The sequence below is a fragment of the Leuciscus leuciscus genome (genome assembly GCF_965113295.1).
Source record: "Leuciscus leuciscus genome assembly, chromosome: 16".
NCBI lineage: Eukaryota > Metazoa > Chordata > Actinopteri > Cypriniformes > Leuciscidae > Leuciscus > Leuciscus leuciscus.
The window spans coordinates 9,290,674-9,304,204 of record NC_138740.1 but is presented as its reverse complement, the minus strand read 5'-3'; the positions used below and the strand labels follow the sequence as shown (position 1 = coordinate 9,304,204).

At 38.5% G+C, this 13,531-nt stretch overlaps 2 protein-coding genes across 2 annotated transcripts; one reads left to right on the top strand and one right to left on the bottom strand.

Moving 5' to 3' along the window:
- Positions 1-5,404: 5,404 nt before the first annotated feature.
- Positions 5,405-7,095, bottom strand: fgf1b (fibroblast growth factor 1b). The gene is made up of 3 exons (XM_082142008.1): positions 6,772-7,095; positions 6,317-6,420; positions 5,405-6,078 (listed from the first exon to the last, which is right to left on the bottom strand). The coding sequence occupies exons 1-3, from the start codon at positions 6,938-6,940 to the stop codon at positions 5,875-5,877; spliced, it is 477 nt and encodes a 158-aa protein (XP_081998134.1). The 5' UTR covers positions 6,941-7,095; the 3' UTR covers positions 5,405-5,874.
- A 3,671-nt stretch (positions 7,096-10,766) lies between these two features.
- LOC309478385 (uncharacterized protein) lies at positions 10,767-12,972 on the top strand. The gene is made up of 3 exons (XM_082142001.1): positions 10,767-11,439; positions 11,576-11,858; positions 11,965-12,972. Exons 1-3 carry the CDS (start codon positions 11,147-11,149, stop codon positions 12,628-12,630), a joined length of 1,242 nt encoding a protein of 413 aa, XP_081998127.1. The 5' UTR covers positions 10,767-11,146; the 3' UTR covers positions 12,631-12,972.
- Positions 12,973-13,531: the final 559 nt, after the last annotated feature.

Below are 13,531 nucleotides of genomic sequence, written 5' to 3'. Positions count from 1 at the left end.
ACATCTTAGCAACAACATAGCAACAGGGTCAACGATATATAAGAGCACCATAACATTTTACAGCCTGAACTAGCCTTGACATGTCATAAAAAGGTCACATTTTCAGATTTTTTAAGAGACTTATTGACACACAGTCATGGAGGTTACAGGGGTCCTCTCTGTGACACTATTTCCTGTTTTATGTTTTTGTTCCCCTTCACGTTTCTGCATGTTGGTTTCATCACATGATTTTGTGTATTGTTTGAATTAATTAATATTTGGGACAAACATTAATCAAGTCACTGACCTAATAACCTGGGAACCACCCAGAAGCATTGTGATGGTGAGTGTTGCACATGCATACTACATACTACACTCATCACTCATACTACAAACGAAGCTATTCTGGAAAGTTTACATGGAAAAAGATGCATTTAGTAAACTTTATATTATCTGCTTGATAATATTAATAATATCCAATATACCAGATTTTAACATGAATTTACCATCTCACTTTGAGCCTACTGGAAAAAAAAAAATCCTGTGACCTGGGATAAAATATGAATGAGTTTGCTATTAACCAGTATAGAGAGCTGTAGAGATGGCATATTTTTGTTAACCAAAACCTGGAAACGAGTTAGCATTTTAGCACTTCCGGTTATGTCGTCCTGAAGTCAATGAGTTTTTTGAATGGGTGTCTGATATAAGATCTGTGTTGAAAACAAGCTCAAGATATTTTTATGTTTTAGCTACAGAATAAAATAGATTATTAATACCCCTTGTGATTTGTCTTGTCCCTTTTACTTGTCTTGAAAAAGGTGGTTGCTAGCATGTGGCTAAATGGGGCACTGAACGTCATCAAGATGAACATGTAAACTCTTCTACTCACTAGTCCACAGACTCGTTGTGTTTATAGTCAAGCTCTTACAAACTGTTAGAACTCAAACTTTCAGAGAAAATGTCTTTAATTAAAGACTGAAAGAGCTGTCGACGCTTAATGGTGGTAATGTTGAAGATTCTTGTGATTGTATTTAGACTTTAAAATGCATACTAGTTGTGTACATATGTGCTGGTTATCATGATGAACAAAACATATAAGAATCATAAACTTTTGTTTTGCACACAGAGCTTATTTTCTGCAACAATTCAAAAGCCAATGAAAAAACCCTATTAGGTTTTTGTAGAGGGAACTAGAGTGATGCTAACTTCCGAGGTTGGCCTACAAAAATATGTTATTAATGCAGCATTCTATAGAGAACCTTAGTGGGCCCGGCACAACGTTCTCCGCTTGTCCCCCGGACGACATCCCTGTGATAACAGTATAAACGAACGTTTAAAGAATGATTTATCCAAAGAATGTGTCCACACAGCCCAGAACTGCAGTTTTGAAAACGAGAAGGCCTGGATCCTAATAAGCCGCTCTCCGAGGCCCTACCGCAAGCATGCTAGGCACACCGTAAGGAATTCTCCATTCTACCCCAATGCCCCCCCACCCCCACCACCCTTTCTTTCTTCCTCCCTCCATCCTCTTCGTATCCCCCCCCCTTCAGCCTCATAGCTTTTGCAGCCGCTCGGGACGTTGCAAAGTGTTTCAGCAGATGGAAAGCAGTCTTTAATTACAGTGGAATCAGCTGACCTGCATGCATCCCCTCTTTCCGTCCTGGATGGACGGAGGCTGAACAACAGCAAGGTAGAAAAGTAAGGCCGCACACACATGCATTCACGCAGATGTCAACAACACACTCCGGTTTAAGACTCCTCCAGAGGCACGTTGCAGGGGTGTGTGTGTGTGTGTACTTGAGGTAATGAAGAAGTGTTTGTACAATTTTGAAAGGATTTGTCTTCCGCTTTGACAGAGGTCTGTCAAAGTGCTTTATAATGCTGGTATCTTGGCTGCAGTTGTGCCGGGGGAGTCCCAGAGGAAGCTGTTGCTTGTTCAGTTTACAGTGAATGGCTCCCTTCCTGCTCCAACCATGGCCCCAAAGGCTGGAGGCCAGGGTGCAGGGCTGTGTGTGTGTGTGTGTGTGTGTGTGTGTGTGTGTGTGTGAGAGAGAGAGAGAGAGAGAGAGAGAGAGAGAGAGCTCCCTTGTGTTTGTGTGGGTGGATATGCAATCGTACATCTGTTTGTTTGATAATGTGTGTGTGTGTGTTTGTCATTTAACCTCACAGATTTGCATTATTAAAACAGTTCTTCAACTTTTAACTGTTTACAGAAGGGGTCTCATTTCCAACCAATACTGTTGCAATTGGCCATTTGCTTCAGCTGTCCTTCCGTAAAGGTAGTGAGGAACCTTTATATGAGCAGGACCATCTGCATTGTTTGCCCATACTAAATATCAATCAGCAACCTGGAAATAATTTACACTGAAACTCTTACAAGAAAGTTTCACTTATATATTCTGAGGTTACTCTGAAATGTGTGGAGTGCTGCCATTTTCCACTCAAGTCAACTGAAAAGTGGCTAATTAAATACATTACTGCCATCTACTGGGGAAAGTACATTCTGCCTTATATTCAAAACAATTTATCCCGATAAATTCTACATTATATTGTAACTCATTTGGCTGGGTGTGTGTGTGTGTGTGTGTGTGTGTGTGTGGGTGGGTGTGTGTGTGTGTGTGTGGCTGTCACGTGTAGGTTCTGTTTTGGTTTTATTCTAGTTCCAATCTTCTTTGTTAATTACTTAACTCTAATTAGTTTCCCACATCTGTTCTGTGTCCGATCTCATTTATGGATAGTGGTTGTTTCCCCGGATTGTTTTGTGCAATTTTAGATTTGTATTAAAAGACAAATTAAAACACTATTTGTATTATTCTCCCGCGTTGTGTGCTCATTACAGCAGCCACTTGTTACAGAAGAACGGACCCCCACAACAAGTAAAGTTTAAAAATGGACTCAAATGCGTCTTCTCCTCCACCCTGAACAGAGGAGCCTGTTGGAGTATTTGGGCTAGGTACTCAAGCACGACGGGTTCACCATCACCAGCCCTCTCTGCATCCAGAGAACAGCCAGCCACCATCCCGACACCAGAGCCCACCGCAGTGGAAGCACTTCTTCCCTCCTTATATAGCCATCAGTCTGTTCTTATAATCCAATCAGAATGATACTGACCAATCAACACCACAATAACTTAAGCAGCAAACTTTTTTCTGTCAGGGAACTGGGATGGCAGAAGCTTCATTTTGTGCTCAGTAACACATTTTTGTGTTGATTTTGATGTTTTGTTTTGATCATTGTCCTGATGGAAGATCGAACCACGGCCCATTATAAGATTTCTAGCAGGAGCCGTCAGAGATTTTTAATCTGTTGGCATTTGCTAGAATCCCAGACAGCAACATAGTGTCGGCCCAGATCCAGGCCACATCTGGTTCATGTGGATTCAATGCGTTCCAGATGTGGGCCAGATCTGGGCCGACACTATGTTGCTGTCTGAGATCTGTGATACCATGTACCTGAACAAGATGTCCAGCTAAAAAATAGGCCCAGAACATTAAAGATCCAGCTGTATATTTAACCGTGGGCATGGGGTACTTTTACCCCGGTTTGCACCAAACACATCTGGTAAGAGTACTGCCAAAAAGCTTTTTTTTTTAAGTGTCATCTGACCATATAATCCAGTCCTTTTTAAAGTTCCAGCTGTGTCTGACAACTGAATCTGCTGGAGTTTGTGTTTGGATGAGTGAGGTGATTTTTCTTGAAACCCTCCCAAACAACTTGTGATGTAGGTACTTTTTGTAAAAAAAAAAAAAAAAAAGAGCTTTCTGACCACAAGACTCAACTAATCTCTGCAATTCTCCGTGATCCTTGGAGAGTCTTTGGCCACTTAAACTCTCCTCCTCACCGTGCATTAAGACAATATAGACACTGTCCTCCTCCTGGCAGATTCATAACATCTTTAGTTGATTGGAACGTCGTAATTATTGCCCTGATGGTGGAAACGGGTAGTCTGGCTATCACCAGACCAAGCTCAATCTTTTAAGATTGAACATTAGTCTGGGGAGTTTGCTCTGTATTTTCTATTGCACAAAGTGCATAGTTCAAATGACTCTGTACGCAATTGGATATTTCTTCAACCAATCAGACCAATGATCCAGGTGATGTACTTTGCAGAGCGACGCGAAAACTCCAGGAAGGAAATGTGTAAACAAACATGTCGGTTTGGAGAATTGATCAGCGGTTTGCAGAAGCAGCAATGGCATCGAGCGATTTTTGCTGGTTGTGAAAAAAAAAAAAAAAAAAAAAAAAGAACATGAAAGTGAGTGGTATTTACACCCTCTCGAGCGATTTGTTTGCTAAACTAAAGAAGCCATTGAGCATCTTCGAGAGGTTAAAAGGAATTGGATTGGATTAAACCCGCCAATAGCGCACCAGGTGTATAAGCCAGTTTGTGATTGGTCCCCGCAGATTTGTAACGGAAGCAGGATAGAAGAATGTACAGGTTTCCAGCCTGAACTGCAGAGCGAAATCAAAGCGCCAGCAGATCGGGCTGGGTTTACCCACTCTAGGAAATGGGGATTTTCAATGCTTTATTTATTTTTGTGCAGCCACTTTCTATTTTGTGAAACTCAACAATCTTTTGATGCACATCAGAACTACAGTATATTCTTTGGTTTAACTCGTTGTGATGGATGATTAAGAGAATTTGGACTTTGTGTTTCCTCATATTTATACTCCTGTGGAACAGGCATTCATTTGGACAATTTCATGCTCCTATTTACTCTGGTGTGCTTAAAAAAATATATATATATACAGTATATATATATATATATATAAATAAATAAATAATAATAATATGAATGGGAGTATATACTTCAGAGATATTTTACTCATACGATTTTCTAGGGGTGCCAGTAATTGTTGCCAACATGCATCGGAGAAGAAAAAAAAGTGTGTGTGTGTGTGTGTGTGTGTGTGTATATATATATATACAGTATATATATCATGTACACTAGACAAAAGAAAAGTTTTGTTTCCCTTGGTTCATTTTGTGTTCTCAAACTCCTTAAACTACTTAAAATACATCCTAATTGCTGGTGGAAATGATCCCAAACCAATGTAAGGTGGGATGCACAAAGCAGAAATATTTTGTAAAATTCCCAAACTTGTGCTGTTATTGCATACCAAAAACTCCTCAAAAGGAGCCATAGACAGGTCCAGGATGAAATGTATTGTTCAGTTGTCTAATACAGTTGGATTTGTTCCTTAAAAGTGTAATTTCACCTAACAACTGTAGTCTAAATGATTAATTAAATGACTTCTTGCATTTAAATTCCTAATTTTTTTATTTTTTTTTAAAGCATGTAAGTATGTGATTTAACAGCATGAGAATATCACTTTGGCCACACAATTATATAAAAATAATACAACCTGTCGTTTCCAATGTGTTTTTTAACCACAAAATCATTAATTATTTTAATCATCAAAATCAAAATCAATTATTGCCTTTTATTTGATGTTAAATGGTTAAAATAATTTATTGTTGCACTATTGAAAGTACTTTTCACAGTCACAGTGAAGCTATGCCATATAAGATACATTTCAATTATTTTATACAGCATACATATACAGTAAAGTTAGTAGCCTGTACAGTATATTTACATAGGAAAGGATCAGACATTCTTAAAATATTTCTATATCAAAGGCTCAAATGATAACAAAATACTTGTATTGGTTGAAAAAAAATACAATAGTAATATTTTTTCAACTTTCTTTACATTCACCTGTACAGACAAAATTATCTAAAATAAATATAAAAAATAAATATTTTATTTTTATTTATAGTCATATATTATATAGATATAATGGCTAACTAAGCATTGTCTTCTCATTTACTTATTTCATTTATAATTCTTAATAGTGCTTGGGGTGTTTTGAGAGCCTCGACATGCCAAAACATTACTGTATGCTGCCATCCACTGGAATTGGCAGGAAGTAGATTGCATTTTGGCCCTTGTGTGTTTTGGAGCCGCTTTTTGTCCGTCCATTCTTTCTGATCCCCACGTACCAGTCTCCGTTCTCCTGATATCTCTGTGAACGATATGTGTTGTAGTGGTTCTCCTCTATCTTCTCAATGAAGTAACACTCATCGTTCAACATGGCCTGACACACAGGACAGAGATTAGAGCTGTTACATAGTTCTTTGCAATCAACCATCATTTTAATGAATCAGAGTTCAGGAATTTAACAAGTTTAAACATCATGCTCCAGTTTAAAGAACGATTGAGGTGTTAATATGTTCAATATAATTTGTAGGAGTAGAAATATTAATTTCAAACATCTCAAAGTCGTGAATTTGCTCAAAATGTAATTATTTATAACTAACAAATAGGCTACTTACAGTGCCATAAAGTTTTCCACATTTGTCCATTGCCAGGTATAGTCCAGTCTCATGACCCCTGATGGCCACCAATCCTGCTTTCACAGCTTTTACCTTCAAAAGAGCTGTCATACAATAATCATAAAACATCTATGCTGTTACATTATATGATTATTCTTACCTATGGTAGCCTAAGGAAACAATATGTAACCATATAACAGTTGTTATAATTCACAGGTTGTTATACAGTGGCATTTTCCATTATTTTCCGTGAAATTAATTTCATTTTATAGTGCATGCTATTACAAAAATTGTATTGCATTTGTATTACATATGTGCGCCTAAATTACACGCGTTCTAAGCGCTTTTAACATTATTTCATAGATATTTTAGATAACATTTTTACATTTAGGTCTGTGTTAGGAAATAATCAAGAGAATCTCAGGTAGTCCAGAATGCTTCAAACAAATACTAACTGTAAACGTCGTTATCTTGTCGACTCGCATCCACTGTCCCGCCGGGTTGGATCCGGAGATGATATCCTCCATTCCTGCAGTAGAGTTTTTGCAGAGAATTATGTTTGGGATCTTTCTGGTCGGTGGTCGTCGGTAACAGTGTGAAAGCGGGGATATCCCGCTCGGTCATGGCGCAGTGTTGCTCTGAGACCCGCTGAGCGCATGGACACCCCTGTGAGTGAAATGGATCCGTCTTCCGAGCTCAACTACCACTTATAACGAGTATGTGTCATGCAACCTCCTTCACACTGTCTTATTATAAACAGCCAAATTTGTTCTGCTATTCTGAAACATAATTATAATTATGGTTCTTATAATTTTGGTCCATAAGAAGTATATTACAAATGTGTGTGTGTGTGTGTGTGTGTGTGTGTGTGTGTGTGTGTGTGTGTGTGTGTGTGTGTGTGTGTGTGTGTGTGTGTGTGTGTGTGTGTGTGTGTGTGTGTAAATAAATATTACAATGTTATGTTACTTTTACGCAAGAGAATCCTTCGATTACAAAACGCTGAAATCTAAACTGCATATAGCCAGGGTTGACAGTACATATACAAAAGATTCTCATAATAGAACAAATTTGTAAATGTATTTATGGTCCTTTCAAGATCCTTTCTTACAGGGATAGTTAACCCAAAAATAAAAATCATGTTGTTCCATACCCATAAGGGTTTAATCTTCAAAACACAAACAAAGATATTTTTAATGAAACCCGAGTGGGTTCTGTCTCTCCATTGAAAGCCCAGGTATCGAAAACTTAGAAGATCCAAAATTGTCATAAAAGGCATAAAAAACAGATTGAATTTAGGCTTTAAGTCACATATAAATGCCTATATATCTAAAACCACTTCACATATGGTAAACATGCGAGCTACCATATGTGATGTGCTGTATGTGTATTTTGTTCCATTTTCGAGTGAACTACTATCCCCTTAAGGCCAATAGATAGTTTGGTTTTCATTCACTTCAAAGGGCCTCAGCCAGACATCACATCTGAAGTGGTTTGAAAAGCTATCAGAAACATGTTCGGAGAGCAAGAGAGAACAAACAGAACAGGAATGCGTTCGGCCTACACCGAGCATATTTTCCAAGCAGCCACTGCACGGATACATTGTATTTATTGGAAGTAGAGCCTTAGTGCCAGACAGGTTGTCGGGAACACTGTGCAAAGCAACCAGTGTGAATGATGGCCCTCAATGGAGTGCTAATGAACTGAGTTGACTAGCAACGTTTGAGACTTACCTGTGACTTCGTTTCAGAGCTGCAAAGAGAAATGCAGTCTCATTGTAACTCTGGAACAGAGTTTGTCCTTTTGGTTTTTTTTGACTCTGGATAGTCTGGATAGAGTCAGTGGGCAGGTTTCTTCTTGTTCTCTTGAAGGATGACTAGTATTATGAGACACATCCCAGGGCAAAAAAGGCTGCTTTTGCATACTATCCAGTGCAGTCTATATGTGTGATGTGGGCCTACGATATGCTCGGAAAACCTGCCTGTGTAACATCATCTGGTTATCAACTGACCTGAACTCTGAACACCATGTCTGTTCACCGAGGCACTACTGCAGTCGATGCGGTCAGATCTGGTAGAAGATATGTGACCTCATCTTTTGCCCAGACAGTGAACTGTGTTCATTTCAGGACATCCTATATTTAGATCTATTCGCCGCTATTTGTTGCACATTTGTTTACACGCCCAGTTTTTCTGAACCTTTGACATGCAGTAATAGTTTAACTGTGTAGTTACTAATTGTACAGATAAGTGACAAAGGTTCCCTTGACAAATAAATCCTTCTGAATTTCCATTACTTTTCCAGTTATATGTTTCCATATGTGATTACTGGATAAGATATAATATAGATAATTTAGTAAAATAATTTAGAAAATTCCTAAATAAATTATATTTGATTAAAAACACAATAAAACAGTAATATTGTGAAATATTATTACAATTTATAAACCTATATTTGAATATATTTTAAGATGTAATTTATTCCTGTGATGACAAAGCTTTATTTTCAGCAGCCATTTCTCCAAGTCAAGTCAAGTCACGTTTATTTCTATAGCGCTTTATACAATACAGGTTGTTTCAAAGCAGTTTTACTGTGATGAACACGAAGATAATAATGCAAATAGAATTCAATTCTGAAGTTAAGCAGCTCTAAAAAGACAACAGTCAGTTCAATATTGATTCGGTTCAGTTCAATAACTCTGCAAACTTCATCAAATATCAAAGGAGTTCAATTAATCTGTAAAGCAGCTCTGGAGAAAGCATTGATGTCATCATCCAGCTCATTTCAGTTCTCATCCAATAGTGTCAGTACAGTCAAATCACTAATATTGCTGAATATTAAGTGTCCCCAACTAAGCAAGCCGGTGGCAGAGAACCCAAACTCAATCAGTGACAGAAATGGAGAAAAAACTCTTGGGAGAAACCAGGCTCATGGGGCCAGTTCTCCTCTGGCCAAACGAACGAACACAGAGTTATTATGATTCAAGGCTGCATTACGAGTGAGATTGTGGTTTGATATCATTCAGAATATTTCAACCATTTCCTGCTTGAAAATCGGGATACTTCACGCCGGCATATGGAGGAAGGAGAAGTTGAAGCTGGCCATAGGGTTTCTGTGCAGAGGACTTGGTCCTCAATGTCTTTGCTGAAGACTCCAGTCTTCAGTGTCACATGATCCTTCAGAAGTCATTCTACAGCCATGGTCAAAAGCAGGGCCGGCGCCATGAGGCAATTTGTCCCCCCTCCACCCCCGAAACTGGGTTGATTTAACCCTTTGAGTAGTACGATCACACCAGTGTGACTGCTAAAATCAAATGTGCTTTTCATAAATGACTTGACTTGATATATCACAAACTATTCAGTGTTTTCAACAGTGTTTTTTTTATTTTTTTAGATTTCAGATAGTTAAATAGACATTTAAATGAAGTACTATATAAAAATTACATACACTGATGTCTATGGAAGCTGCAATATTAATCATTTCATTTATAATTAAGCATTTTATTCACATCAGACACACATTGTGTATGAAACAATAACGTTTATTCTTCTCCCAGTTCACCAGCCACTTACTTTTATGTATTTATGGAAAAATGCATGAATTTACGTGATGTAAATCCAACAGATCCTCTGAATTGCAAGTGGAGAAAACATTGCCTAACGAGACACCGTTTTTAAATCTAAAGTCTCCCTGTACATTCTTACAACACAAACATCCTAAACATTTAAATGGGTATTTGTTTAAATTCGGAATTTTTTCCTGCTTATTAAAAGTTGCTTTGATACTGGGGAGAGGAGCTTGGAGAGTGTCTGTCTAGGCTAACAGCAGGTGGCAGTAATAAAGTGTTTTATTTTGTGATCTGCCCTTTGAATGAAGAAGAAGAAGAAGAAGAAGAAGAAGAAGAAGAAGCTTACTAACCCTAACCTCCTCATTAAAATACACATTTAAAATGTAATATTTAATTTTTAAGTGTCCAGTGTTCGTTATTCACTTATGGGACTTTTAAGATCAGTGGTGTAGCTAGTTAAAACACCAAAACTTTAACTAAAATGGCAATTTCTTTGCAAAAGGAATAAAAATCTGTACGAGAACACTAGTCAAGTCAAGTCAAGTCAAGTCAAGTCAAGTCAAGTATATTTGTATAGTGCTTTTCACAATACAGATTGTATCAAAGCAGCTTCACAGTATTAAATGAAAATAATACAACAAAATTTATTGATTGATAAAATTAAATTAAATATCCCCAACTGAGCAAGCCAAAGGCAACAGTGGCAAGGAACCGAAAAACTCCATCAAGTGACCTAATGGTGTCCTAAAACTCCATCAGGTGACCTAATGGAGAAAAAAAAAAACCTTGGGAGAACCCAGGCTCAGTCTGGGGCCAGTTCTCCTCTGGCATTTATGAGCTAGAGGCCGGATTGTAGTTTGAACTGTAAGATTAAAAATATTACAGTTTTTCTGAATTGCTAAAACACTAAATCCCATTGTAAAAACTAAACTGGCAACTGCCAAAACTCTTTTATCAAATCAATCACACTGTTGTCAAAATCTTAAACACTATTCATCTGTTTAGGACACAATTTGCGAATCTGAATCGCCCATTTACCAAAACTCTAAACACATTCTCAAACACAGAACACAACTTTGCAGTGTCATACACTTGTACCCAGAATGGTGCACACAGGCTACAGAAGTTAAACACAACTAACACACTGTTCTCATCCTTTACACACTACCACTCAAAATTGAAAACACATGTGTCCAATCAGTGCACACAATTAGAAAACAGTATTTAAGCCTAGTCAAATGCAAATGGCATGAGTTGATCCAACAATGGAGCAGAACAGAGGAAGAGGTGGAGGAAGAGGAAGAGGAAGAGGAAGAGGAAGAGGAAGAGGAAGAGGAAGAGGAAGAGGAAGAGGAAGAGGAAGAGGAGTCTGTGTCAGAGGTGGTGGGCGAGGACAAAGACCAAGCAGATCAATCATTTCAAATGACATTCGAGCAACTGTCATAGATCATGTTCTGGTGCATGGCATGACTATGAGGGAGGCAGGGCAACGTGTGCAACCAAACCTAAGCAGGTTCTCAGTGGCTTCTATAATCCGGACCTTCAGAGAAGAAAACAGGTAAAGTATACTTGTCTCAGAAAGGGGACAATGAGACATAACTTTTCCATGGTACTGTGTTTTTACAGTAAAACATTTACTGAATAAAATGTGTGTGTATGTGTATACTTCTAACTAAATGGGGTTCTTTTTACAGAATTGAAAGACGGCCTCATGAGGGTGGAAGGACACGCATGTTCTCACAACACCAGGAGACACTTATTGTGGATATGGTCCGTCAGAACAATGCAATTCGACTGCATGAAATACAGCAGCGGATTGTAGAAGACAACGTACATTTTGAGGGAATAAATAGTGTGAGTCTGTCAACAATTGATCGTGTCCTGCAACGCAACAAGATAAGGATGAAACAAGTTTATCGTGTACCATTTGAGCGAAACAGTGAGAGAGTGAAAGAGCTACGATGTCAATATGTGCAAGTAAGTAAACTCAGTACTAGAAAGTACTGTGTAGTTTGGGAAGCAGCACATGTATACATCTTACTGTGTCATTTATGGAACTAAATGTAGTTTTCACTGTGTACAGAGAATCTTTGAGCTTGACTCAATGGCTATGCCTCATGAATACATCTTCATGGATGAAGCTGGATTCAATCTAGCCAAAAGGAGAAGAAGAGGTCGCAACGTGATAGGTCAACGTGCCATTATTGAACTGCCTGGCCAGCGTGGTGGAAATGTAACCATCTGTGCTGCCATCAGCTGCTATGGGGTTCTCAACAGTCATGTTACTGTTGGGTCATACAACACCGAACTGCTACTAACATTCCTGGATGGTCTACGGGGTGCTCTACTCGAGCAGAGGGAGCGCGAGCAGGCGGAGCGTCCCATGTATGTTGTCATTTGGGACAATGTGAGCTTTCACCGTGGTCCGAGAATACGCGACTGGTTTCAAAATGAGCAGCATTTTATTAATGTCTGTCTTCCACCATACTCTCCCTTCTTAAACCCTATCGAGGAGTTTTTCTCGGCATGGAGATGGAAAGTGTATGACCATAACCCTTACACACAGGAGAACCTAATTCAAGCAATGACTGGAGCATGTGGCGACATCAGCATGGAATCTTGCCAGGGCTGGATTCGGCATGCTAAAGGATTCTTTCCCCGTTGCCTTGCAAGGGAGAACATAGCATGTGACGTGGATGAAGTCCTGTGGCCTCACCCAGCAGAGAGGCGTGATCCTGAGGCAGAATAAATGCTGTAAACATGTCTTTTTTTTTTTTTTTACATAACTTTTGTTTCTCTTTTTTGCTGCAGTTTTTTTTAAAAGCTTTATTTCATTTCTTTTTGTTTAAATCTGAGTACAAGAATAAAATGATTCCCGCTATCCCACAGTGTTTTGCATTTATTTATGTAGTGTGTAATGGTTGCTAAGTTGTGTTTGCACATTAGCTGGTTTTGTGTGGTTTTTGATGGTAGTGAGTGATTTTGATTAAAGTTAAAATGGTTTTGGGTCAAATGTTTGGTTTTGCAAGAGGAGTCAGAGGTTTTGTGACTGTAGCTTGAAAATTGGGTTTTGTGTTCACAGTTTAGAGAAAAGGAGAGCAGGTTTCAAGAAATGTGTCTTAGCAATTCAGAAAAACTGTATATGAATGCCTGGCTGAAGAGATGCGACTTTAATCTAGTTTTAAACTGGGAGAGCGAGTCTGAGCAACGAACAGTATCAGGAAGACTATTCCAGAGTTTTGGAGCCAAATGTGAAAATGCTCTCCCTCCTTTGGTGGTTCTGGATATCCTAGGTATGACCAAAAGCCTTGAATTTAGTGATCTTAAAGAGGGCGATGGATTATAGGGCGATAGAAGATCCGTTAAATAATTTTCTATTTCACTAGTCGGCCTTCACTGAAGAGCTATCTTCACAGGTAAGAAAAACAGTTGATAACAGTTGGAGCATAAAGATGATAATACTATTAATTAAATAGTGAATGCTAAAGACCTATAGTTTTGTGAATTGGTGAATATTCAGGTGAATATTGTTTCTTGGCCACAAATTAATAATACCTCACCACGTTTTACTAATGTGTTCCCTCGTTTTACTATATTGTGGCCACGTTGTAATTCGTCAAATCACAATGAGGGAGGGAATTAGTTCAACG